The following is a 27,104-nucleotide window of genomic DNA, read 5'->3' on the forward strand; positions in this document are numbered from 1 at the left end:
AGACCCTGTCAGGTAACTGATGCCTGAGGAGCCCTCTCCCAACTCCCGCTGGGCCTCCTGTGTCCACTCTGTGAGAAGATATCCATCCATCCACACTGTTCACCCTCTCTTCCACCCTTAAGGTGCCTCTGCCCTTCCTGTGGGTGGGCCACGCCCCACCCGGTGCCACACTAGCCTTGCCACATCATTGGCTGGTAGCAGCCAGCTGCTCACATGACTGTCAGCTCGGGGTGGGGGGGGGGGGTAGTAAAGCCCGGACAAGGGCAGTAGCCATGGGGGCAGGACAGCAGGCACAGACATGAGAAGGTTCAAAGAATTCAGAAACAAATGGACACAGTGGGGGAGGTGGGGCAGGGCGACAGAGGACAACTGGATTCCTACCTCAGGAGGGCTACACTCAGTGAGCTGGTGGGCAGAGAGAAAAGCTTCCAGACAGGAAGCATGAGCTGAGGCCCAGCAGGAGTCTGGAAGAGATGCGAAGAGAAGCCCGGCATGGGGACGTGGGGTCAACAAGGAGACTGAGACAGGGCTGAGAGTCACCAGTGCATGTGGCCGAATGCTCGTGTCAAGGCTGAGGTTCGTCCCATTCAGGGGACAACAGTTTGTGCTCCCAATACCTCCTCAAACAGGCAACTGAGAGACGGCTTCATTTCTTATAAATTTATTACATAATAATATTATAATAATTATTATCAATAATAATATAAGAAACATAGATCTCTGTGGGGTGTATCACAACGTCAGGGTCAGGAGGCCTCAGGACTGGAGCAGGGGTGAAATCCCCCGGATGGAACTCCATACAAAAGGAGGGGTGAAGCGGGACTGACCCTGTAAAGTTAAAAACCCAAATTGAACGGAACCAAAAACCCACAGGTGAGTGTGAGACTGAGGGTGTATGTGGCAGTCTGTTACAGTGACTGCTGCTGTGTGTGACCTGGTCTGTCGGTGAGAGGGTTACTGGGTGTGACTCTGCCCAGGGAATGGGGCCGGTGGGCCAGGGCGGGGCAGGCGGGCACAGACCGGCGTGCCAGGCCCCTGGGCTGTGAAAACTTCAGTTTTCTGTTTTTTTTTTTTATTAAAAAAAGCTAGAAATATAAACAGAAACTTGTGAGTGACGTGGATGGAGCTTAGTCCAGACTCCAAACCCTAGGTTTAAAAACGTCCCAGGGCCCCCCACCCCACAGGTCATTGCTGAGTGTGAGGAGTCACAGTAAGGGGGGCTGGGGTGCCCTCTGGGGTCTTTGCCTCTCCCCAGGGCTTGCGGTGGCCTGACTCTAGGGGTCCTCTGTGATTTCCCCCCCAGAAGCCCAGTGGGGGGCGGGGCACTGCCTCCAAGGGCTCTTGGGAGCCTGTCCAAGCAGCAGAGCCTCACCAAGGAGGCCCGCTCAGGCTAGACGAGGCTCTGGAAGGACGGGCTGGGCAAATAGCAGGTCCTAGGGTGCCTCTGACTTTCTTTGGAAGTGGAAATGGGGTGCTTTCACAGAGACACACCCATACATGCACCCTGTGCACACTGCTGAAGCCCCCACACTAGTCCAGAGTGGCCCGTTGGGACCACACTCCAGTCAGGCACACACAGGGCTCCGACGCACTCAGCCGCACCCAGAGTTTCACACACTCGCACGTGCGCGCGCGCGCGCGCACACACACACACACACACACACACACACGGCAGGAACAGGAGACTTTGGGGTCTGAGGCAGGGAGGCTTCTCTGCTGTGGTTGCCCAACAGTGTGGGGAGGAGGCTAGACCCCTCCTGGGAAGGGACCCTGTGAGGGACTTGGCTGGGGCGGATGCCAGGGCCCTGCCCCTCCCCAGGGCAATGGTCTCCCAGGCCACCTGACCTGGCTAGTGCCCAGCAGGACTTGCTGCCTGCCGCCCCTCCTCCACGCAGCACCTGAAGGGTCGGTGGGGCACACTGTAGCTCAGCGAGGGGAAAGGGCCGAGCTGGGGCCCCAGGGCGGGCTACTAGGACCCTGGCCAACCCCAGACCAGCTGGAGCGTCCCCCGCCCCATGTGGGGTGGCAGTGGCAGTGAGGGGCCAGAGATGGAAGACTGGGCAGCAGCAGCGGAACCAGTGGGGGGGGGGGGGGGGGGGCTGTAGGGGAGGGGAAGGGAAGCTATTAAGGACAGAGATATTTGTTCCTTTTCTCGTTCCAAATATAGAGTGGATTAAAATATGCAAAACAGGGGGGGGGCTCCTAGGCCCCCAACCAAGAACCCCAAGTCTCCCCCCTCCCCCCGAGTCACCAAGGTGTGTCCTGACCTCGCATGCTGGACTAGGTCCCCCCTCTGGGAGAGTAGCCACCAGGAGCTGTGCGGGAGATGGTCAGGCCGGAGCACCCCACCCCCAACCCTCTCCCGCTCCAGCCTCCCCTGGCCCTCGCCCTTCCTGACCGTGTGCTGGGTGGGACTCGCCGGCCGGGGAGGGCACTAAGCAATGTACAGGGCAAGTCTCCGAGCAACAGCAAACAGGACGATTCATGCAACATTCCTGGCCCGGGCGCCTTTGTGGGGGGCAGGCCGAGCCCGCGGCCCGGGGGTGGGGGTGGGGGGCCCTGCCGGCAGGGCGCGGCTGGGACGTGGGGAGGGGGCGTCAGCTGCCGTCCAGCTGCCTGAGCGCGCGCTCAATGTTCATGCGGTGGCCCACGCGCGTGACGCCCAGCTCCACGAAGTCGTCCTTGGTGAGCGCCGGCAGGTGCGCGCCCTCGATTTCGTGGTCCTCGAAGCGGTCGCGGTGCTCGCCCAAGTGGATGCTCTCCAGCCAGTCGCCCACGTCGAACTTGCTCCACAGCTGCAGCGGCTTTTGTTGGAAGGGCCGGCGCGGGCCGGGGGCCCCGGGGCCGGGGCCAGGCGCTGGCGAGGGCAGCGGCGACGGCGAGGGCGAGCGGCTGCGTGCGCTCACGCTGCGCACCACAAAGCGCACCTCCTTCGGCTCGTGCGGGATGGAGAGGCTGGACGACTTGAGGATGGTGGGAGGCGTGAGGCCGAAGGGCCGCCCCGCGCCCCCCGCGCCCGCCCCCAGCCCCTCCACCCGCTCCAGCGACGCGGGCTTCACTGGGCTCGGGGCGCGCCGCGCCACGGGGTAGCGGCCGCCGGGCCGCACCGGGTAGGAGGCCCCGCCGCCCGGGCCCCCAGGGCTGCGCTGCGCTGAGATGGAGCTCAGCTCACCGAGGCTGCTGAAGAGCCTGCGGAGGGAGAGGGGGTCAAGGCCAGGTGAGGGGCGCCAGGAGATGTGGGGGCAGGCAGAGGGGAGAGGGGCCAGTGGCCAGGAGGACGCAGGTCGGGTGGGTACTGGGGCTGGGGTGGGGGTAGCCTTAGGGCCACAGGAAGAAAGAAGGGTGGGGTCCTGTGGTCATGATAGGGCCCCTCTGTTTGGCCCCCAGGGTCAGAGTCAGGGCCCTGCCGGGAGAGAAGGGGCCTAAACTGGAACATAAAGAGTAAAAACAGAGGGCCCCTTCACTCCATGGGGATCCAAGAGCAGCCCACCAGAGGAAAGAGCCTCTCGTGGCAAAGGGCCGACTGCCCCATCCCTGACAGCCTCCGACACAGGCTCTGGGCACTGCCCCATCTGCCCGTGTCCTGGACAGTAAGACTGGCAGTACCTCTCCCCACTCCCACACACAGCTCTGCTCTCCTGAGGAGACCCAGAGAAACCTGGGCAGGCTTCAGGGACGGCTGAGTCGTGATGAAGGCTGGTGGCTGCACAGACTGACCAAGTCCATGAGTCAGAGACAGACACCAGGCAGCGCTCATGCCCACACAGAGCAGCAGCATGTGCAGGTGTCAGGCAGCGACACACCCATGACAGTCGGCCTCCCTGCACAGGACGGCACCCACACGCGTCACAGACATGCAGCAGCAGCGGCAGGAATGGCAGCAGCCTGTTCGTGACAGGGACACAGCAGCACATGTGCGCGCGCGCACACACACACACACACACACACACACACACACACACACAAATGATGCCTCTCTTCCCAACATCACCTGACAGGACCCCCAGACCTGCAGCCCCTCTCCAGCATGGCCATGGTGGGAGGCCTACCTGGGGGCACCTCCAGAGAAAACCCACTCCCCTCTCCCACCCCCTCCTTTCAGTCCCTATCCCCAGTTGCGCCCAGGGGAAGCCTCAGGGGGCTGTCGGTGGCACAGAAGCCTCACGAAGCCAAGCAGAGCAGAGACCAGGGTGACCAGGTGCAGCTATGGACAGTGAGAGGCATGGGATGGGCATGCTCACTTACACAGCCGGCGCTCGGGACCACCGCGCAGCTAGACAGAGCAGCCACATGCAGATGGGCAGGAGAGAGCAATGAGAAAGAGTGTTAGCAGCCCAGGCCCACACAGCAGGCACATGGCCCACAGTCACAGCTACAGTATGGCAGCCAGGTACAGGTCTCCCTGGCCAGACACCCACTGGGGGAGGAACTCAGTCAGGTACAATGGGAGAGAGCAAATCTGGGGCTGCTGGGGAAAGGGACCTGCAGGCCACACGTGGGCAGATCTGGTGGGTTCCGGGTCTGCCTGTGTGACCTCCACAGGCTTTCCTTGGGACACTGTGTGGCAAGTGCTCGGCAGACACCTGGCACTTGGGTGACACTTCATGTCCCCTTACACTCTCTGCGGCCTGACTGGCCTCTGCAGCTGCCATCCCCCCTCCCTGCCCCTGCCCCTGCCGGGCTGAGGAGCCTCCTCTGGGTGCCCCCATCCACCTCTGCGCTATCCTGACTGGTGCCAGTCTCGCACCGCACAGGGCACCCTGGGCGTCCTTCCGCCCCTCCGTGCAGGCTTTGTCTTTTCATCTCCCACCTGGGCAAGACCAGCCTCTCCCTAAAGATCCAGTTCTGTCTGTCCCTCCCGCTCGACCTCAGTTCCAGTTTCCAGCTTCCATCACTTTCCACCGGCTTTCTCCCCTCAGCCGCTCTCCCCGCTGCCTCCCCCCAGGGCTCAGACCCACAGCAGAGCCTCCTGAAACCAGGCCTCCCTCCACCCTACCCCCCATGGCAAGGGGCTCTAAGGACACCTGGGGTGTGCTCAGGGAACAGGCACCGGCCAGAAAAAACCCTCCCTGCTCCCACCACACCTGATCTCCCTGGCACCACCTGGGCTTTGGTGCAAAGTGGGTCAGCAGTGAAGGAGAGAGGGAGGGTACCCAAGGGGATGTTGCAAGGGGGTGGTGGGTGCCCAGGTGGCGGTGACTGCTAGGGAAATGCTAGGGTGGGGGCTGCAGTGCAGGGGAAGGTGCTGAGGGGATGGTCCCAGTATAGCCCCACCACGACTCTCACACAGCGACTCAGGCCTGAGGACCTCGTGTCTCAGGAGGGAATCCTGCTTAGCCCTACCCCAAGGGTTAAGTTTCAGTGGAACCATGTGGGTGTGCCCAGGGTCTCCGGTGTGACAGAAGCATATTGACAAGTTGGCAGGACCACAGCCAAGCTGTGAAGGCAGAGAGAACTGGACGGGTGCTGGGGAGTGCAGTGGAGACGCCTGGCCTGAGCCCAGAGCAGGGTCTGGGCTCCAGGACGCCCTTCTGGCCAGTGCCGAAGCGCTCCTTCCTGTCAGAGGGCTGAGGCGGGCTCTAGCAGCACCCAGGCAGACCCTCCTGAGGAGAGGTGGTGGGTGCCAGGAGATGGGCACCTGCCGGAGAAAATGCGGCTGATGCCAGGAGGTGCCATGAGTGAGGGAATGAAGAGCCGTATTCCACTGGGTGGGCAAGTGGGGAGAGAGCCAGTCCTAAGGATGCCCAAAGCATGGTGGACATGGCAGGAGGCCTACAAGAAGAGCACAAGGAAGTCTGTGGCCTCCCAAGGCCCCAGGACACAGCAGGGAGTGGCCAAGGGTACCCGTGGCCCAAGTGCTTGCCCCTCCTCCCTTCCTCCAGGGGAGCAGGGAACTGCCCACGTCGTCCCCTGAGCAGGAACCCCAGCAGCGTCCACAGCCAAGTCTCCACGCCACTTCGGCACAGCCGTCACCGTCCACTGCCACTCTCAACTGACGCCGCCCCAGCCGGGCCCCAGCCACGGTGTGGCCACATCACAGCACCCGCCACCCTCCCAAAGGGGTTCTGGGCCACCCGCCCCCTAACGAGCGGTACCTCACCGGGCACCCCTGAATGCCGTCAGCATCCCCCTCCAGATGGCTCCGCAAGGCTCCGCGGCCCCGGACGTCTCTTCCACCACGTCTGAATCTGCTACTGTCTTGCTGCCTGGTGATTCCTCAGCCACTGGGGTCTGGCCTCGCCCCTTGCCCCTTGCCCCACACCCCTGCAGTTACCCAGGCTGTAGCAGGACCCCTTCCTTCCTAGATGGGTTTTGTGGGTTCTCCTCTCGGCACACACACTTTCTCCTGGGCCACGTAGTCCACTCCCACCCTTGGCTACGGCTGACGTGCCCAAGAATGCTTCGTGTGAGCCCAGGCTCTCCTGAGCTCCAGACCTCTACTGGGGCCTCCAAACACGCTCTCCCTTCCCCCAGTCCTCCCCACACCAGGGACCGGGAGCCACCCTCAGCTCCTCCTCCTTTTCATGGAGGGCTCCCAGCATTAACCCAGGCCCTTATCCTCACCCTCCCGGCCACCTCAGGGTCCAGACATTTTCACTCAGCACCTCTCACCTCATCTCCTCACTGACAAAGCTAAGTGTCAGCGAACGAAAATAATGGGACGTGTCCCTCCCGGGCTTGACTGCCTGTTGGCACCAACAGACAAGGAAAAGCCCAAGCTCTGGTCCTGGCCTCTGTCTTGGGCCTTCTGCCAGCGCACTCATGCAGGGCAGGTCTAGGCCTCGTGGGCTTTTGCAGTCTGGGAGCTCCACTCAGGGACATAACCCTCAACAGCAGCGCAAAACTAGATACAGACTCCTAAGCTTCAAAGCGCACTCTCCGCTCAGGGCGTCTCCGGCCTTTGGCCTTCTCACTGCCCAACCTCAACACACTCCAAATGCCTCTACATCCCCTCGTCTGTGAGCACTTCCTGCTCCCCCAGCATAGTTCAGGGCTCCTGAAGCATGTGACCCAGTTTCGTGTGGCCTGCAAGGACAAAGCACATCCTGGCCCCAGTGCTCTTGCGTCGGCCGTCACACCACAAGTGTCAGCCCGGGTTTCAGAAGAAGCCCCACTGGCCTTGAGATACCTGCGGTGACACAACGTGGTATCCAGATCCCAGCCAAACATGTTAGTAGAACAGGGTCCACAGAAAGTCACCAGAGCAGGGTTTCTACCCCATTATAAAGAATGTGTGTCTTCTGCAAGACACTTACTAACGATCTGCCAGAGAAGCTGAGACCTAACAGGTTCGAGACCACGGCGCAAAGCACATCAAAGGGGCTAAGAAGATGCAGGAAAGACACCCCTTCCACTTTGTATTTCCACAGCTATTTCACCATGAACTTTTTTCTATGAAACCAGAGGTGAGGGTCAGACAGATGTAAAACTGAAAGCCACAGCAGAGCTGAGTGTTTCTGCGGTGCTCAGAGACACTATGGACTTCAGACGACATGTGGGATTCCGATCCGAAGGCGAGTGGAGTTGGGTACAGATGTGAGCCTCAAAGACCATGGTGGGGCTCTGAGAAGATGGACGTCCTGTCTATACGAGGGCTAGACCCGAAGCTAGAAGCATAGAGCAGATGAATAGTCTAGGATCAATGTTGCAAAAAGCCAGAGGTCCCTCCAGGTGGCCAAGGCAATTACTCTGGGGCCTCTGCCAAGAATGGTCCCGGGAAGGAAACAGCCCCACCCAGACACCGGAACTTCCCGCACTTTGAACGTTTCTCTTAGAGGCCGTATCGCGAGAAGTTCATCACTAAATGAGAGAGGAGTGCTAGGTTCCGGCCACAGTGAGCTGCAAACGAGAGCCGCCCAGCAGCCCTGGCGGGCACCACAGCTCCTGCCAGCCACATGGAGGGGCCGACTCCACACGCTCACTGAATCCTCCGCTCAGCCCCCTGCCTCTGGCCAGAAGCCAAGAGTGGGCAGTGGGGTCCACGCCAGGGGACTGTGGTTTCACCCAGATCTGAGGGGTCAGGGGAAGCAGAGAGGGCCAAAGGAAGTGTGAACGAGAGAAGGGGGTGCAGAGGGAAGTGGGAATAGGAAGGCAGGGCAGAGGGATGGCTCCGTGTAGCTGGGCTGACGAGGGAGCGCTGCGTGGACTCGAGGATAAGCGATTTCAGAATACACGTGCTATTTGTGATATACGCGATTGATAGATAACGGTGTCAGTCTACCCAGTGAACAGGTGCGCATTTCTGTGTGAGAGGCTACCGCACAGAAACCCAGCATCCGTCACCAGAAGGGGCTTAACGACACAGCCCCGAGAGTACAGTGAACAGAGAGTGGGGCTTGGGGCCAGACAGATACCACCACTTACCAGCTGCAATAGACCTCTTTAGAACCTTAGTTTTATTGTCTGGAAAATGGAGAGTATACTGTTATCCATCTGAGAGAATGGCTGTAGAAGTGAAATAATATGACCTGGCATTTTCTAGCACAATATCCGGCCCTTTTATTTCCCACGAAGGACCTGGCTGAGCGCCCACTTCATGAGAACCCACCATGCTGCAGCCCTGCGCTTGGTGCTTCAGGGTGTCACCGTCACCATCTCTCAGGGGAGGGACTGAAGTTCACAGTGGCTCGTCCAAGACTACAGAGCTCAGATGCAACTAGCTGAGAGTTGATATCCAGGGCCCTCTGACCCCAAGCTGATGCCAGGGAATGAAGCAAACTGCCGACATTGGTGAGAACATGTCACAAGGGACTTGTGTTGTTTTAGGTTTTCCAGCATCTGGACCCCCGTAACAGCAGCTGATTTTCCTCTGGAGACCCGCCCTCCCTCACTCTCAGCACCTGTTTGCTAGGTGGGCTGGCCCCGTGCCCCAGCTCCCAGGAGAGCACAGGACTCAGGCCTGGCCAATGGAGGCCTTACAGCATCCCTGACCCTGCTGATTCATCCAGGGGAAAGCAGGGGACCCATGTGAAGCCAATCAGAGGCTGGACTTTTGCAAGAAGTGCCAAGTCAAAGAGGCTCCCTTTCCAGTGCACCTGTGGGGTAGGTGGGGTGCAAAGCTGGCACCTGTGGGTCTTGCCCTGCCCCATCCCATGTCCAAATCAGAACACAAACACAGGGTCCTGGCACAACCCAGAGCCATGGGACAAGAGACCTTTACCCTGACAGAGGAGAAATGCTCAGGGTGCCCAGCCACCCCATGGGAGCCAGCAGAGCAAATGACAAGACCCAGGCTCGCCTGAGCCTGATCATGGGGTCCAACAACCAGTGCATCTGAATCATGTGTCTGTCCTTCAGTGATATTTATCCTAAGCCCCCTCCCTAGATTACAGGTCACAAAAGACAGTGCTTGCATTTAGCTTAGTTCTTTCGTCTGTTGAGCAAACGTTTATTGACGGCCTGCACTGTATCAGGAACTGTGCTTCCCACTTTAAATGGCTTTCATTTTCACTGGGACCAAAGGACATAGAGAACAGAGGGACTGGCAAGGGAGGAGAAGCAGAGATGAAGATAGGGGCTGGTCGAGGGTGGGTCAGGGAACGCCCCCCCCCCACCCCCATCCCCAAGGGTTAGGTCCTGCAGAGGCCCAGGACCTGGGCTACTCATCCCAAATGGATACCCTGGCCATGCCCATAACGCCCACTCTCAGGGTACCTTTGGCATTGCCCTGCTGGAAAGAGGGCTTTCACATTCAGCTGGGAGTTGGAAGAGGCAAAAAGGGGAGAGGGCCCCAAAGTGAGCCCCTGAGATGACAGGAGCTGAAGGACAATATTCCTGGGCCACTTAGGGGAGGCACCGTGAGCTTCCCAAGCCCCCACATATCTTTTGAACCCTTAACTGGAAGAAGGTAAATCAGACAAGCCCGTGTGAATAAGACCAAATCCCTCACTTTGTGAGCTGTGCCTTCCAAGGCTGACAGGAAAGGGCCCAATAGGCTGGTCTTCAGGGAGCAAGAAGGAGGCCAGGCAGTGGCACCTCACACCCCACCCCACCCCACCCCCGACAAAGCCAGAAGAGGGAGGAGGGCCTAAAGGGGTACAGAAGGCAAAGGCAGCTTGAAAAGGGCAGACAAGGGCCAGCCAGGGGGTTACCAGCGCTGCCTCAGACCAGCACCAGTGGGCAGGAACCAGCTCTCCCACCAACATCCATGGAGCCCACAGGCCCAAGGGGGATCCCTTCAGGAGCAAAGCCTTGGGAATGGGGTCCTCAAGGAAATATCCAAGGGACCAGCCCAGGGGCTCTGGCAGCTCTAGCAGAGCAGCACCCCAGCCCCTTGCTCAGCAACCCCCACCCCCATTTCCAGGGCACAACGTGGCCCCTTCAAGTCCCCACCCTGGGCAAGAGGTGGGACGAGCAGACAGACAGAGGAACAGGGAAGGTACGGAGAAGGCGAGAGGGCAGATGGAGTATGGAGGGATGCTGTGACTTCCCCCTAAGAATGGCTTCTTAATGCACTTTGAAAATGCACTGCAGTCTGTGTTTAAGGGGCTCTGAGGCAGAGCAGAGAGACAAATTTTTCTGGGGCAGAACACAGGGAGCTGCTGGTGCGTCCCAAAAGGAAAAGGAGTCTGTGTACTCTAAGCCTCAAAAGGAAGCAAGGCAGGAGGCAGCTACAGGAAAGGTGGCACCAGCCATGTGGCCACAGGGAGGATGGGGTTGGGGGCCCACAGGCTCACAGCGAAGCTGAACAGTGGGGGGAGGGGAGCGGATTGCAACTCCAGGATGGAGCACAGAACAACCCGTAACAGGAGAGGCAGCTTTGGTTGGGAGCAAAAGAGTGAGAGCCCACAAGAACCCCCCAAGGCAGGGCGTCTCCAGGAGGGCTGTGGAGGTGCTCGGCCCCGCTGGGTCCCTGATGGGTGCCCAGCCCCCACTCCTAGCACCAACAGGATGGAGAGAACAGCGGCCCCAAGATTTCGGATCCCTGAATGAGACTTGTCTCACACAGACAAAGCAAGGGCAGACAAAGGACACAAGTGGACAGAGAGGCATGCCACGGACAGGTAAGGGGTGGGATAGAATGGACTGGGGAGGGGAACGGAGGAAACCTCCGATGGTGGACAGACAAGAGGAAAAACACAGGGTTGGGGGGGGGGGGGGCCATGGACACGGGACAGGACCCTCCCCACACTGCCCTGCTCACCGAGCTGCCGCGATGGGCGACTTCTTGGCAGGGTCCAGCAGGCCGCCCAGGCCACCAACCGGCTCTTCCCCCAAGGAGCGTGTGTCTTTGTTGAGCTGCTGCAGGCGAGAGCTGAGCTCACTGATCACAGTTGGTTTGTCATCTTCAGGCCCTGGGAGTCCCCGGCTCTCCACGGGGTCCCCCCACAGCTTGGACCTTCTCTGGAAGAGGTAGCGAGGGCGAGCAGGTCCGGCAGCGGAGGCCAGCCCGGCAGAGGCGGCATGCTGCTGGGCCATGAGCTCACTGTCCGAGGACTGCTTCAGCAGCGGGTCCCTGAAGGTCACCGGCCCCTTCCCCAGCGGGGACTTGAGCTTGGGCTTGGGAGGCACTGGTGGCTTCTCGAGTAGAAAAGTGTGTCCATCGGCGAAGGAGGTGTGGGTGTCAGTGAGCTCCCCACTCTCCGAGCTCAGGGTGGACATGCTGGACACCGTGGAGATAGTGCTTGTGGTCTCCAGGTGGGGGTCGCTGGAGCTGCGTGTGTCAGCCTCCTCCACCCCTGAGTCAGCTGCAGACTCAGGGGCAGGAGGCGGCTCGCTGCTCGGCTTCCCTGAGGCCGGGCCTGGCACCACGGTGGGTGAGGGACCTGGGCCAGGAAGTGGGGTGGCCAGCAGGACCCCGTTGGCAAACTCTTCGGGAGGCGGCACCAGCCCAATGCGGGCTAGCTCCTCCCTGGTCTCCTCATCGCTGGAGGACAGCTGGGCGGGCGGCAAGTTCACAGCGAACACCAGCTCTGGCTCCTCCTCGGAGCTGCCCTGGCCCGGCCCGGGGTCTGTCGGAGCCGTGCTGCCAGGGGGCTGAGCCCGGGGGCTCGCCAGGGGCTCTGCCACCACTGCTGACTGTGCGGGGGCGGGGGCCAGCTCCGGGGTGCCCGGGCGCTCCTCTTCAGCCCCCAGCCCGCTGGGCTCCTGCCCATTGCTGGTGGCGTGCACGACGATGAGGCCGGCCGGCCGCTGCAGGGATGTGTCCAGGACACTGAGGATCATGGACTTCTTATCATCTGGCGACTTGCGCTCCTCCCGGGGTGCTTTCTCCGGCTCCCTCCGAGCAGGCACAGGAACCCAGGCGGGGCTTCTTGGGGAGAAGGCTGGGGAGGCCAGCGCCCCTCGCTCAGAGTCGCGGGCCTGCACATCCACGAACAGAGGCCCAGGGCGGTCAGCGTCAGGGCTGTGCACAGGCGTGGGGGACCGGGAGGGTGCCTGGGAGGCCAGAGCACGTTCTCGAGCGGCCAGGGCGAGGGCCAGGGGCGAGCTGGGGTCCAGGGGTTTGCCGGTGAGTGGGTGGATGAAGGTGGAGCCTGAAGGCCCAAGGCTCGGGCCGCTGACCAATGGCTTCAGAGCAGAGACGGGGGAGGGCAGGAGCAGGTCTCGGCCGGTGGTGGTGGCGGCGCCAGCCCCCAGCAGGCGCTCATCGATGGAGCGGGAGGGCTGCAGGGAGGGCAGGTCTGTGCTAGGTGTGCTGCCCTCGATGGCTCCCACCGACAGGAACACGGTTGAGCGGCGCCGCTCCTCCAGCCGCCGGTCCTTGCCCGGGCCTGGGCCCCCGAACGCGAGGCCGGGGCTTTCCCCGGGGCCGTAGTCAAGGCCGCTTGGCCGAGGCCCACGGTGCGTCGGGGAGGGCTCCCGGGCGAAGCTGCCGCCACCCGGGCCGGGGCTGCCCACTGCCAGGGCTGCGCGCTCCTGAGCGTCTTCCACCTGCAGCTGTTTCACCAGCGGGCTCTTGCGGCGCTGAGGCTTGGACGGCGCGAAGATGCTGGCGCTGAAAGCGCCCAGGTTGGCGTAGGGACTGTCGGGGCCGGGTGGCCGCGGCCGCCGCTTTGGACGCTCCGGTGGGGTGGCTGCCGGAGGAGGCCGGGGGGTGTCGCCCGCCTCCGGCGCCGAGTCCTGAAGGATGATCATGGAGCGCGCACGCTTCTGCCGCTCTGGGTAGGGCAGCGGACCCAGGGGCGCGCCAGAATCGTACAGGCCCGCGGCCCCAGCGCCCAGGCGCGCCTCCAGGCCGGGCTTGAAGCTGGAGCGCACTGTGTCGTAGGCGCGGCCTGGAGGGGGTGGCGGTGAGAAGGCGGGGGGCGGCCCGGAGTCGAAGTAGTAGGGAGCGGGTGGGGGCGGCGGTGCGGTCTGCGGCGGGGGCGGGATGCCACGGCCCTCACGCACCGTATCTTGCATGGACGTGCTGCGCGGAAAGCGCCCCTCCAGCAGGGACGCCAGCTTTTCATCCTCCCCTGCGGACAGAAGGGCCCTGGTGAGACCCTGGCGCCGGCCCTGTGCAGGGGCCAGCCCTGCCCTGACTCGACCTGAGGGCAGCCATGGCCCCAGATGCAAGGACTGCGAAGCCACCCCCTTAGAAATTGGCGGGAAGTGATACCCAGTGGGGGAGGACGGGGTCAGGAAGGGCACGGAGGCTGGGGTCTGAGAGAAAAGGGGACAAGGCAGCCCAGAGCAGGAGATCTGAGCGAGGCCCCTAGTCTGGGCTCCTCCCTGGATGCCAGCTCTGCACCCCAAGCCCAGTGTTGAGTTGGGGGGAGGGGGCTCTTGGAAAGACTTGGGGAGAGGTATTCTTTCAGATATAAGGCAGAGGAGGGCCCCACCAACAGACTGTGAAAGGACCCAAAGTCTTGGGTTTGGGCCAAGACCTGCCCAAGCCCCATCACACTGAGAGGGCCCAAAGAAGACACCCAGGGAGAATCGGGGCAGCCCCTACACATCCCCCCACGCGGAGTGGTGAAGACAACTGCACAGAAGAGGTAGGGGCGGCTGGTGCATGGCTTCCATCCAAGACTGAGCGAGGCCACATTGCAGCAATGGAACAAGCAGGTGTCACCGGGAGTTCCCTGGTGGCAACCAGAGACGGGAAGAAGAGAGATGGTCAGTAATTAGGGGGACACTCTCCCAGAGCAGGAGTGATGCACGGACTGTAGTCAGAGGGGCAGCAGGACTGTGGCCAGCTGAGCCATGCATCTGGCAGAAAGAAGGCTGGCGCCCAGGTGAGAAGGTGTTTGTGAAAAGACAAGCCCTGAGAGGCTCCATCCCAGAGACCCAAGTGGACTGGACCGGACACACTGCCCGGTCACTGCTATAACCTCAATGGCTGAACTTCAGTGAGGGAGGGTGGAAGGGAAGGAGGAAGAGCTAAAGTGGAATTGTAGACTAAGCACCTGACCCATGTGTCAGTTGTACTCCCTATGGTCTGTGTGACCCCAGGCCAGGCCCTGGGCCCCCCTGAATCTCAATTCTCTCATGGGCAACACAGGCTTAAAATGAAACCCGCTCTGCTGCCCGAGTTAGGGTCTGTGCGAGAGCAGGACTGGGATGCTCAGGGCCCTCATTGTCCTGCTGCCTGGCTAGAGCCTGGCAAGATCTCCCAAGTGTCCTTGTGGGCACAACATGGACACTTGTACCGTACGCACGTTCAGTTAGGCTGCAAGTGTTCGACGGCCCAACCGGAGGACAGTGGGTGAATGTTTCCTCCATGTTGATATGCACAGGTCTCTGGTGGAGTGCCTTAGGAATCTACACTTGGCTTCACTCTGTACTTGCTCGCATTTTTATGAACTCACTGCAATGCAGATTGCCTGTTCCCAGCCACCTCCTCCTTTAGCCAAGGGGGTCTCCCCAGGCCTCCCGCACTGCACGATCTGCATCTTGTCCTGCATGACAGCTCTTCACCCCGGGTGCAGCAAAGGTGGGTTTTCGTGTGGCTTGAATTCTAGCATTGGAAGTTACTGTCTGACATTACTTAATCTCTTAGCAGGTCAGTTTCCTAATCTCAAGAGAAATGCCGGCCCCTGTTGTGGGGCTGCCACAGCTGGAGCCATTTAAAGCCTACAGCATGGGGCTGAGCACCTAGAAGCATCCCAGGAAGGAGGCCGAGATCATCATCATCATCATCATCATCATCATCATCATCATCATCATTTTTAGGTCTGCCTCCCACCCCCATGGCTGGACACAGGATTTGTGCCAGGTTCTTTTGGGGCCTCCTCCCCGCTGCACAACTTATCTTATGAGACAAACTACATGGGGAAAAGCTTGTGCTCCTAGAAGACGCAGGAGATTTGGCATGCCAAATTCTAACTTAGGGTGAAGGTAAGTCACTTGCCTGGGATGAAGTGGGGAATCTGTTCTGATACCACCCAAGGTGGGGTGGGGACCTCTGTCCAATGAAGAGTAGCAAACATTTCTCAAACACTGTGTTCCAGCCTCAAGATTCAGGACCTGCATCTAGGAACAGTATCAGTGGTTGAGGCCTATACTCAGCCTCTGAGTACAGCCCACTGGGTGAGCCACATCGTAGACTTGGAGGCAAGTACTAGATGGGACTCAAGTTTATGGACCAGGACCCTGAGGTTTCCAGGACTGAATCATGTGCCCAGGACAAGGGTGGGTGGGGGACTCTGGGAATCTGACACCTTGACCAACACTCACGTTGGTGGTGGGCAGCAGGCCAGGGCAAGGAGCCTGAAGATGAACCCCTCTCACTCACTCACAGAACGAGCACAGGAGGGTCCAGGAGGAATACCCACCAAGAGGCTCACATCCTGCAGGGAAGGCACTGAGATCTGGACCTGTGGTGGTCAGTCCTAGGACTGGGCTGGGCTGAGCGACAGGCCATCTAGGCAGACTGAGGCCAGGTGCAGAATAGCGAGTGTTGGTACACCCGGGTAAGAAGGAAATGGAGACAAATGCCCCCAGATGAAGTAGGAGAAGGCTGAGACTGGTCCCCAAGGCCCCAAGGCAATGAAGAGCCCACCACGGGTGAACTGGAGGGATATGGGATGGTCTCTGCTCTGCAGAAAGCCCCCTTTGGGCAGGTCTGGGCAGATGGCTGGCATGATGTCTTACCAGAAGACAAGGTAAGACCTTGGGCAAGTCACTTTACCTCTTCACCTTAGTTTCCTTACCTGTAATACAGAGGTACTAATAGTATTACCTCAACAGGGTTACTGTAAGTATGAAATGAACCAGTGTGCGTAAACACTGTGGTGTTTACTCTGATGATGAACAGATGATGGGGGGGCTGCAGTGTATGCAGACAGATGGATGGACAAGTGGGCAGGTCTGTGAAGGAATGGATGGAGAAGTGGGCAGGTGAGGGGGGACTACATGTCTAGAAGGAAGGGCAGTGAGTGGAGCTTGTGAGATGCCCCAGTCTGGGGTCGAGAGAGATGGCTACATGAGAGGCGTGACAGCGAGTGTGAGGCATGATGAGGCCCCAAAGAGACAGGTACAGAAGGCACAGAGGCTAAGGACACAGCCTTGAGAGGACCCACATTGGGTGTGGAGGTTTTTTTTAGGTTTACATCTTGTCCTGAACAGGTACAGCCTGAGAACAGAGGAAAGAACCAGGAAATGTCCTAAAGCTCTGGGGAGGTGAGCAGAAAAATCAAATGCCAGTTGAGGTCAACAAGAGAAGGGCTGGTCATGTGTCTGCTGGAAGGAATGCCCTGCAAACCACTGGTGACCCTGGTGGCAGCAAAGTCAGTTTTAGGTGTGGACAGAGCTACACTGCCCCAAGCTGAGGAGCAGGTGAGGACAGAGACAGCAACTGCAAGTGACTTCTGGAGAAGACTGGCTGTGAAGGAAAAGAGAGATACAGAGCAATACCTGGTGGGGGGCGCAGGCTGGACAGGGAGGAGTGTGGGGGGCGCAGACTGGACGGGGTGGAGCAGATGGAGGGACGCAGACTGGACGGGGAGGAGTGGGGGGGGCGCAGACTGGACGGGGGGGAGTGTGGGGAGGGCACAGACTGGACGGGGAGGAGTGTGGGGGGCACAGACTGGACGGGGAGGAGCGGATGGAGGGGCACAGACTGGACGGGGAGGAGTGTGGGGGGCGCAGACTGGACAGGGAGGAGTGTGGGGGGCACAGACTGGACAGGGAGGAGTGTGGGGGGCACAGACTGGACGGGGAGGAGCGGATGGAGGGGCACAGACTGGACGGGGAGGAGTGGGGGGGGGCGCAGACTGGACAGGGAGGAGTGTGGGGGGCACAGACTGGACGGGGAGGAGCAGATGGGGGGGCGCAGACTGGACGGGGAAGAGTGTGGGGGGCACAGACTGGACGGGGAGGAGCAGATGGAGGGGCGCAGACTGGACGGGGAGGAGTGTGGGGGGGCGCAGACTGGACAGGGAAGAGTGTAGGGGGCACAGACTGGATGGGGAGGAGCGGATGGAGGGACGCAGACTGGACGGGGAGGAATATGGGGGGGGGGCGCAGACTGGACGGGGAGGAGTGGATGGGGGGGCTCAGACTGGACGGGGAGGAGTGGATGGCGGGGCACAGACTAGAGGGGGAGGAGCGGATGGGGGGGCGCAGACTGGACGGGGAGGAGCAGATGGAGGGACGCAGACTGGACGGGGAGGAGTGTGGGGGGCACAGACTGGACGGGGAGGAGCATATGGGGGGGCGCAGACTGGACGGGGAAGAGTGTGGGGGGCACAGACTGGATGGGGAGGAGTGTGGGGGGCACAGACTGGACGGGGAGGAGCAGATGGGGGGGCGCAGACTGGACGGGGAAGAGTGTGGGGGGCACAGACTGGATGGGGAGGAGCGGATGGAGGGACGCAGACTGGACGGGGAGGAATATGGGGGGGGCGCAGACTGGACGGGGAGGAGTGGATGGGGGGGCGCAGACTGGACGGGGAGGAGTGGATGGCGGGGCACAGACTGGATGGGGAGGAGTGTCGGGGGGCGCAGACTGGACGGGGAGGAGCGGACGGAGGGATGCAGACTGGACAGGAAGGAATGTGGGGGGCGCAGACTGGACGGGGAGGAGCGGATGGGGGCGCAGACTGGACGGGGAGGAGTGGATGGCGAGGCACAGACTGGACAGGGAGGAGTGTCGGGGGTCGCAGACTAGAGGGGGAGGAGCAGATGGGGGGGCGCAGACTGGACGGGGAGGAGTGTGGGGGGCGCAGACTGGACAGGGAGGAGCGGATGGAGGGGCACAGACTGGACGGGGAGGAATGTCGGGGGCGCAGACTGGACGGGGAGGAGCGGATGGGGGGGCAATAGTGGACCAGAGCAGGGATGGGGGCACAATGGACAGGAAGTGGTGGATGGAGTGAGGAAGCCTCAAGGGTCTCTTTTGGCAGTTTCTGTGGATTTGGGGAAAGGACGGATCCCACATATGTCCACAAACAAATGAGATTCCTGGGCTATGACCAGGGAGATGGGGTTCTCAGAGGAAACCTTAAAACCCCAATTGGAGGGTTGGAAGAGACAGGGTCCTCCAGCCCCACATCCACCCCAGCCCCATGCAACCCCCAGCCCAGCCGTACCTACAGACTTGGTCCGTGGAATCCCCTTCCGCAGGGAGCCGGGCAGCTTCTCTGGGCCTGGAAGGCCCTGGCGCTCAAATAAAGACTGTTGGAGTTGGGGGGTTAGAAGGAAGCTCTAGGGCACTGGGGGTCCCAGTTCTCCATCCAGCCCCGGCCATCCTTCTAAGCCTGAGATCAAACACCCCACACACTAATCACAATGGTGCTGGCACCAGTGGGGCCTGACCCAAGACTCAGACCCAGGCATAGAGACTCCAGAGAGCAGGGGCATAGCCAGTGGGGGCCTGGGCATAGAGTATTGGGTAGGGTTGACATGGACAAGGCTGGGGGAGTAGCCCAGAAGATGCCAAGTGAGAGGAGTCGGGGGGCGGGGTGCAGAGACACTGCATTGTACCCTCAACAGGGCTGGGGTGCTTTAGGTGGTCCTGGGTGTGGCTATGCAGGAGGCACTGGGACCCAGGGCCAAGAGTGAGCACTCAGCATTTGTTAAACTGTGGCCATTCTGGGAGGACAAGATTTCCCCACGTGTGTGAGGAGAAGCCATGGGGTCCTTCACCCTCACCCCTGGAGAGGAGGGTCCAAATGGCGGACTCCCACCCCAGAAAAATGCACAAACGCACAGTAGGGGACGTGGAGCTCTGACCCCTGCGCCCCTCCCTGCCTTCTCCCCTCCCCATGCCCCCCCCCCCCCAGCTGCTGGGGTGGCTTACACTGATCTCAGCAGGTGTGATCCTCCGACTCGTGGGCCGCTGTTTGACAGTGGCAGCTCTGGAGTCAGCGTCCGCGATGTCTGGCCTCAGCGTGGGCTCCGTGGCGGCTGCCAGGATCTCATCCAGCTTCTCTGCACAGCCAAGGGAGGCACCATCTCAACCACCCGGACCCTGAACCTGCTCCATCCTCGTGCACCCCATGCTGAGTCCTCCTGATGTTAACGGAGCCACTGGGCCCTGCCCGCCTGATGTCCCTTCTTCCAGACCTGAGACCGGGGGCCAGAAGCCGAGTAACATGCATCCCATCTGAGTCCCACTCCCGCCTGGCCGCTCTGTCCTCCAAGGGTGGTCCAGGTCACCCTTCGGACCCCACTCCAGGAAAAGCCTGACTGACCATTCGGGAGAGGACCAGGACAGGGACAGCACTGTTTGGAGTTTCAAGTCTTCCTGAGTTTGTTGCCCTTGGCCCTGTCCCTTTTGTCCTCAACACCTGGCACTACTCATCTGTCTGTAGCTGCTGCACCAAAAGCTAAGCTGCCTCTGGTGGACCTCAGCCCTAGGACAGACCCTGGTGTGCAGCAGGTGCCCATGGAAGGTGTGAATAAGCTACGAATGAATGAACAGGGGACACTGCCTGAAAACAGAACTCACAGTCCCAGGCTAGGGACCTAAAAATATGGCTCCAGGCAGATGAGCAGGCCAAAGAACCTCCATTCCTGGAAAAGCAGCCCCACCCTGGGTGGGAGGTGCTGATGATGCTGAAGGGGCTTCCACGGGCCCCCTGAGAGGAGGGTAAGGAAGATGGGGGGTGGGAGGGGTGGGGAGCTGATGTGTGAACAAGGCCCTAGAAGGGAGAAAGGCACCAGGAGGCCTCAGGCAGCGTTCTTTTCAAATCCATCATAAAGAAAAGCTTTGTTTGCTTGTTTTATTAAAGCTGTTTAGTACTTTTTAAAGTGGTGTTTTTGATTATCAACATGACTTGGAAATTGTGTTCAACGCATGTGTCTGAGAACTGGCAGCTGTGGTCCACTCAGGGCCGGATGTGGGCTGCAGCAGGAGTTGGGGGCAGCTCCCGTGCCCACATGGCTGCCACACTGACCTCACCCCACTCGTCACTCAGGGTCTGAATCCCCAAGCCCTCAGGGCCCATGCCACCCTAGAGGGCCATGTGTCTGGTCACGCCCGGGCTTTCGCTCTCCAAGTGCCTGTTGTCAGAGGACACAGTCAGCCCCAACACCTCCCACCAGCACCTCCTGGCTCTGCCTCTGCAACCCACTCGGCAACTGCCACGGAGAAAGAAGTCAGAGCTGGCCGGCACCCAACCCGGACCAGACCCACATCGCGTACCACCTCTGTCCTGACTTAACCTCTCTGTGACTCAGTTTCCTTATCTGATAAAACAACCCTAAAATGGTGGCTGCTTCAGTGTCTACTGTCTGTACCTACCGTCAGTGTCCACACACGAGAAGTGCTGCCCTGCCTGGCTCAGGGGAAGCACTGAACACACACGGTGCGCCTTCTCTCCCCAGAGAGCTCGTGAGCTCTCAGGAGGAGAGAGCCAGTACCATCCCCTGCATGCCCTGAGTGTCCAGCCTGGGCCCTGAGTAACACAGGAGTTCAGCAGATGTGACAACTCACCAGAACATGCTCCATCTACAGACTAGCTTACCGGTCCTGGGTGTAGCTCCCAGCGCCACTGGTACCTGGGCCCAGGTGCACACCAGGAAGGGCTCGTTAGAGGGATCTTCTTCTTTGTTTTTGTAATGAAGCAAATAATTCCCCTTTGGAAGCTGAAGCCACCATCACCACCCTGCGTTCAGTCCTTGGTGATTTTCAGTTAAAAGAGCTTGTGATGAGCCTTCTCCTCTCATTCCTCACAACCACACGAAGAAGATACTGATACCGCCCTCATTTTACCCAAAAAGAAACTGAATTTCTGAGAGATCCGAGTGCTCCAGATCATAGATTCAATAAGTTAGGGGTCAGACTTAACAACCACATTTTCCAGAAACCTCAGACATAAAGACATGAGTGAAGTAAAAAGTGAGCATGTGCTCACCCGAGCTGCGGACTTAGAAGCTGCATCTCTAGCTCCAGAAGAACTCATCCCAGAGACCAAAAGCAGAGTGCACATGAAGTTAGCAAAGCAAATGCTGTGGGAGGTAAGGTGATGGTGCTGGGGCCAGGCAAGAATTATTTCCAAAAGAGAAAGAACCGAGAATTCTCCGAACTACCAGCTGGTGAGGGTCACACCAATCCCCATTATTAGAAAATATATTCTTAAATTCTTTTACATACTCAAAAAAGAAAAGGAAGCCCTCTGGGAACCAGGTCTGGGGCACCGGGAACCGCACATTCCCATCAGCCTCACATACACTGGTTATCAAGATTCCACGTGTGCTGGCGACACAGCTCGATGTGCAGCTGTTTAAACAGCCAGAACCCAAGCAGGTATGATGGGCCCCAGGGGCGAGGAATCACCCGTCACCTCCCCTACAGCTGGAAGAAGTGCCCAGGCCACAGCATAGCACCCTGGGAGCTCCACTAATGATCTTAGGACAGAACCAAAATATTCCAGAAATAGCTTGCGTCTGCCTCATAGAGTGAAGAAAGGTGTCCCTAGGGGACACCCAGTTTTAATACCTGAAAAGACACCAAGGAAAGCACTTCACCTGAGACTAGGGCAAGGGTCAACAGGAGAGCTCTGAGGGCCAGACCACAGGCCATGCTGGAGAGCCTGGGCCCAGACAGATGGTGTTGGTGTGCCCCCAGCACAGGGAAGGCCCTGTGGATCCCAGAGTGAGGGATGGGTGGGCCCCAGGCACACGGACAAATGGGCAAACACACATCCCTGGGGCCACAAAGCCACCTCAGGCTTCCCTCTGGCTCTGACTCCTATTCAGCAGAAAGAGTCTCCCGTCCACTTGAGAGATGGAGAAGGCTGGCAGAGGCCAGGCCCTGAGATCTCACCAGATGCTGGACCTCAGACTCTGTCCCCCCCACCATGGAAGCTACATTCTTTGCAGCCAGGCTGGACACACAGAACATACAGGAAGGAGCCTCAAACAAACAGGTGAGGCCTGATGGGAGGAGCAGGGGGTGGTGAAGTCAACAGCCTGGGCTATGTTGGGCAGAGGAGCTCCAAGCTCCCTCCCCAATGCTGTGGGGCCTAGACTCCTGTTCTGAAGGGACTGTCAGCACCGGACTAGACCCCACAACAGATCAGCACAGAAATGGGACCCACACACCAGGCACAAGGAGCCCCCAGAAAACAGGCAGAAAGAAGCAAATGGGCCAGAGCTGAGCACCCAACACTCTTGCCCACACTGGCCCAGTTACCATGCTCCCTGAGGAGACCCACAGCTGAGCCCTCTGAACCTTCCCCCTACCCAGCTCCAGAACATGGCAAATGGTGTGGCCTCCACCGGGAGGCTTTCCCAGCTCTGCCTCACTAGGCTGCTCCCACACTCACCTGAGCCCCCAAAGCCCATGGCTGTGCCTCACTGTCACACCCCCACAGAGCCACACCCCTGGACCCCCCCATCCATCCTTCCCCAGCTGTCTCTACTGCACCCCCACCAGATCCCCAGGGAGAAGGCCGACAGGAAGGTACAGCCCAGGCTTCCAGAGCACCCTGACTTGACATGGAGCCTCTTCACACATCAGCACTTCCCTGGACAGGGTCAAACAAAGCTGGGGGCATGGGGACACAGCAGATGACTCACCCCCTTTCCTTCTCCGAATGGAGGCTTGCAATCAAGAAACAGAGCACAGGGGTAAGAGGCAGGCTTCATCCATCGGCATCTGGGCCCCCTTCCAACTCCCACCCCTTCCAACAACCGGGACCTCCCAGATCCCGTACAACCCTGGCCTAACCCTCCCTGTCAGACCCCAAGTGGCAAATGTGCCCAAATGCCAAGTTGGCACCCAGCTTGAAACTCAAGGTGGAAACAACCACGAGCAGGTATACATGCTTGTGTGTATGCATACACATGCACATGCACACGCACATACACATCCATGCACCTCCACTCACACATATGCATAATTGCACTTATGCACACACAGGCATGCACACACGTGTGGAGATGTCCACGCACAACTTAATCATACTCAGTTCAATCAAATGTTTGTTCAGAAAAAAGGCAACCCCCCGCCCCCAAAAAAAGTTCAGAGGCCACTAACAGTTGCAGTGGTCACCCTTGAGTATTCCGTACAGCATCAAAGAGCAGGTCAATGTGTTTGGCAGACCACGGCTAATCAGGTATCACACTCAAGCACGGCACCTGCTCTAACATTCCCATCACAAAAGAAAGAGGGACCCAAAAGCCCCAGATTTTCTCACAGGAAGGCAGAGAAATAGGAGACGTTTAGACCCACCAAGGCCCTCCCTGGCCTGAGTCTCCACTGCTCTGTGCAGCCGGCTCATTACTGGCTCAGGCAGACGGACATGTGGTGACCACTGACCATGCTGAAGGGCACTGGGAGTGCCCCACCCTTCCGTCTCCTCCCACCACCTGCTTTAGGAGGAGGGCTCCTACCCCAACCTCTTCCTCTCAACCCCATTTCCGCCAGTCACCCCGGGCCTTCATTTTCTGGACACTGCCACTCCCATCCCCCACAGTATGCTCTTTACCTCCTCTCCCTCCTGCATGACCTTGCTTCTCCCCCACACCCACCAAGGAGCAAGGAGCCATCTGGGCGTGAGTCTCCACCCTTGCCACCTGCTTTTTCTGCGGCCTCACACTTTCCTTTCTTCCCAGGTGTTCAGGCCGTCTTTGCAATAGACCACAGCATCCTAACAGGTCCTATCAGTTCTTAACAGTGTGACAGAGAACTGACATGTTTATGCTGCCAATGAGCCTACAGGTCTTATTTCTATCTTATAAACGCACAAACACTGGATCATGGGATGACCCCTTAGGTACCCAGGGAAACCCTGATGCTGGCCTGGCTTCCTCAAACCTACAGAAAGTAAGCAAGCAGTCTGGTTTCCCCCGACAGCTGTCCTCTGGAGGCAGGAGTAGCTTCTCCCTCTCTGAATGGAGCTACATAGAGTCTAGGTCCAGCTTCAACATAAGCTGTGAGCCCGCCCTCACTCAGCAGTGTGCATGGAGGCTCTGTGCTAAGCTGTCCCTTTGTCCTCCCCCAGACTCTGCTCAGGAAAAAAAATGGTGGAAACAATGCTGACCTGAGGCAGCAAGAGAGAACACCTCTGAAAGACAAGGGTGTACGGAACGACCCTGTCACACAGCAGCAGGAGGGCCCCGGATCACAGCAGAGAGGAAGGAGCTTCTTTAGACAGAAGCATCCCATAAAGCAGAAGGCAATTCTTCTGTTTCCACAGAGCTCAGTCCCCTGGCCCCTGGATTACAGATCTCAGGCTGCCTATGCACCTCTTCATGCAGAACTAGGAGGGTCCCTTCTGAACATGCAGCTCATCATGGCTATGTGACAGCCTCTGGAAGGAGACTCCTGGGACCCACCCACCAAAGCCTTGCTCTGGAGTCTAGCCGGACCCAGGTGCCTACGGGTACTGGTTTGTCAATCAGTTTCCATTCTCAATCAGTATGACAGATCAGCTCCCCCATAACTAGTCTTGGACCTTTGTGACCCTGGGGCCAGAAGTCTGCCAGCTTCTCTGCCTCACTCTTCAATGAGTGGGTTTAGTTGGGGACAGAATTCTAGGTGGAAAGGCATTTTAATTCAAGACTTTAGTTATTGTTCCATTGTCTTCTAGCATCTACTATTGCTGATGAGAAGTCTGCTGTCAGTCTAACCATTGTTCCTTTCTATGTCATCCAGCTCCTTTCTCTGGTATTTAAGATTTTTCTTGTCTATGGTGTTGTGAAGTTTCACTATGACAGCTCTAGATGCAGATTTGTTATTTCCTTGCTTGGGGTTTATACTTCTTCAAAATGGAATTTCATGTCCTTATTCAATTTCTGAATATTCTTAGCCATGTACTCTTTAAATATTGCCTCTTCCCCATTTTAATCTTTCCCTCTGGGACTCTCATTAGACTGGGATTTTCTCATTTGTCCTCCATTATCTCTTATCTCTAGGGATATTTTCCATATCCCTATCTTTCTGTGCTGCACTTGGGATAATTTCCTCAGAATTATCTTCTAATTCACTGTTTCTTTCTTCAGCTGAATCTAGTACACTGTTTATCCCAGTCATGGATTTTTTAATCTCAGTGACTATACCTTTTGTTTCCATAACAGTTCTTTAGGGATCTTTTAAAATCTGTTCATTCATCTTTTGGTTTTTGGTTTTTGGGTTTTTTGTTTTTGGTTTTGGTTTTGGTTTTGGTTTTTTTTTTTGTACTGTCCTGTTCCTTATGAGTTCTGTTGGTTTCCTTAAACTTTGTATTTAAACACCTTATTTTGCCTCTTTCATATTCTTTGATTTCTAGTTCTTCTGATGCTAATGCTGGTTCCTGGGCTTGCTTCTAGTTTTCCCACTTCTCATGGGTCCACAGCCTCATCTCTTGGCTTTGTGGGAGCAACAGAACCCTAGCTCCTGCCATTAGGGTCTATAACACTGTCCCAAACCCTCATGGACTATGGAAGCATCATCAGCTTCCTCTCACTTAACTGACTTCTCTTTTCATTCTTGAGATCTGGGAAATTTCCTTTGTCTTGAGTTGGCTATATCCTTTTGGCTTTTACTTTCTTCAGAATATTTATGGTGAAGAAAAGTATGACCATGTCAGCCTGACCTATCTTGGTGGCTGAAGTCCACACTAAATGACACTGCAGTCAAGAGTCTCTGCCTGAAAGGAGGGGGTAGCTCAACCTGTGGCCAGGACAAGGTCAGGGGTCACTCTATTTGTAAGATCGGGAACCATTTTCAGAGACAGGTAAGTGTTCCTTCTATAGCTGGGAATGAACAAAGCCTGAAGCCGAGGTTGGGGATCAGTCTAGAACCAGGATCAGGGCCTTTCCTGTGGACAGGACTATCTCAGAACTCAGCCTAGGACCAGAGTCAGCATTCCTTCTATGGCTAGAGCCATAGAAAAGTCGGGGACTAGAACTGGGTCACGTATATTGGGATATGCCCATTATTAACTGCCACATATGTCAGGACACAGTCATGTATATCTGGACACGTCTATGCTGAGGCTATTAACAGTCACATATTCCAAGACATGCCCTACAACGAAGCTATTGGGGGTCATCCCAGGATCGTGCTCACAACATGCCATACCAAAGCCCTGACATACTCTTATCTGCCTCTTGCAGCTTATGAGGGCCTGTCCCACCATCATACTAGTGATGTTCACACAGCCCTATGAGGTCAGCAGCTTGCTGTAACCCATGCTTAACTGATGAGCGAACAGGTGTTAGGAGGGCAAAATAAGCACAAAGATCAGAGAGCTAGTGTCAGCAGAGCCACGGCAGAGCCTAGGTCCCCTAACTTCTGCTCTTCCCTCACCTGGATGAAATGGAGGAGAGAAGTCAGACTGGAAGTACACGGAGCCAGAGGCAGCAGGTGCACATGCATGCAAACACACTGGGAGGCCAGGCCCTGCACCCTATCAGTCCCGGTTGGCCCACTGTCTATATCCAGCCCTCATGCCATCCATGTGTTGTACCCCTCCCCACCACTCCAGCACCCACCCATTTATCTTTGACCTATTCATACATCCGTCCGTCTGTCCTTCCACTCCCCTGTCTCTACCTGGCCTTGGCCCCAGCTCACTCTGCCTGGCCTCCCACCCTGGACTGTCTGCCTGCTGTCCACCCCCGACTGCTCACCAAGTTCCTCAAGTTCAGCCGTCATGGACTTGGAGCGCAGGGTCAGCGTGGTGCTGGGAGCCCTCTTGGGGGGCGGCGGGGCTGCAAAGAAGAGGGAGGCCTTGGACCTCCTGTCCAGCAGCAGGCAGCGCGGCGTGGCCAGGTGCAGGTGCCACTTGCGCTCCACCGCCTGG

At 58.3% G+C, this 27,104-nt stretch overlaps 1 protein-coding gene across 5 annotated transcripts in view; it reads right to left on the reverse strand.

Moving 5' to 3' along the window:
• Positions 1–645: 645 nt before the first annotated feature.
• SHANK3 (SH3 and multiple ankyrin repeat domains 3) overlaps positions 646–27,104 on the reverse strand; it is a 52,485-nt gene continuing 26,026 nt past the window's right edge. For 2 of the 5 annotated variants that reach the window (XM_058740861.1, XM_058740860.1), the window contains exons 18-23: positions 26,932–27,012; positions 22,894–22,917; positions 19,169–19,299; positions 18,459–18,543; positions 11,144–13,400; positions 646–3,189 (exon numbers count right to left, since the gene is read on the reverse strand). In XM_058740861.1, the coding sequence (XP_058596844.1) occupies positions 2,598–3,189; positions 11,144–13,400; positions 18,459–18,543; positions 19,169–19,299; positions 22,894–22,917; positions 26,932–27,012 (3,170 nt within the window). In that variant the 3' untranslated portion in view covers positions 646–2,597. Of the gene's footprint in view, positions 3,190–3,229; positions 4,274–11,143; positions 13,401–18,458; positions 18,544–19,168; positions 19,300–22,893; positions 22,918–26,931; positions 27,013–27,104 lie in introns of those variants that run through there. The other 3 variants (XM_058740864.1, XM_058740863.1, XM_058740862.1) reach the window with 3 other exon arrangements.

The sequence above is a fragment of the Neofelis nebulosa genome, chromosome 8 (genome assembly GCF_028018385.1).
Source record: "Neofelis nebulosa isolate mNeoNeb1 chromosome 8, mNeoNeb1.pri, whole genome shotgun sequence".
NCBI lineage: Eukaryota > Metazoa > Chordata > Mammalia > Carnivora > Felidae > Neofelis > Neofelis nebulosa.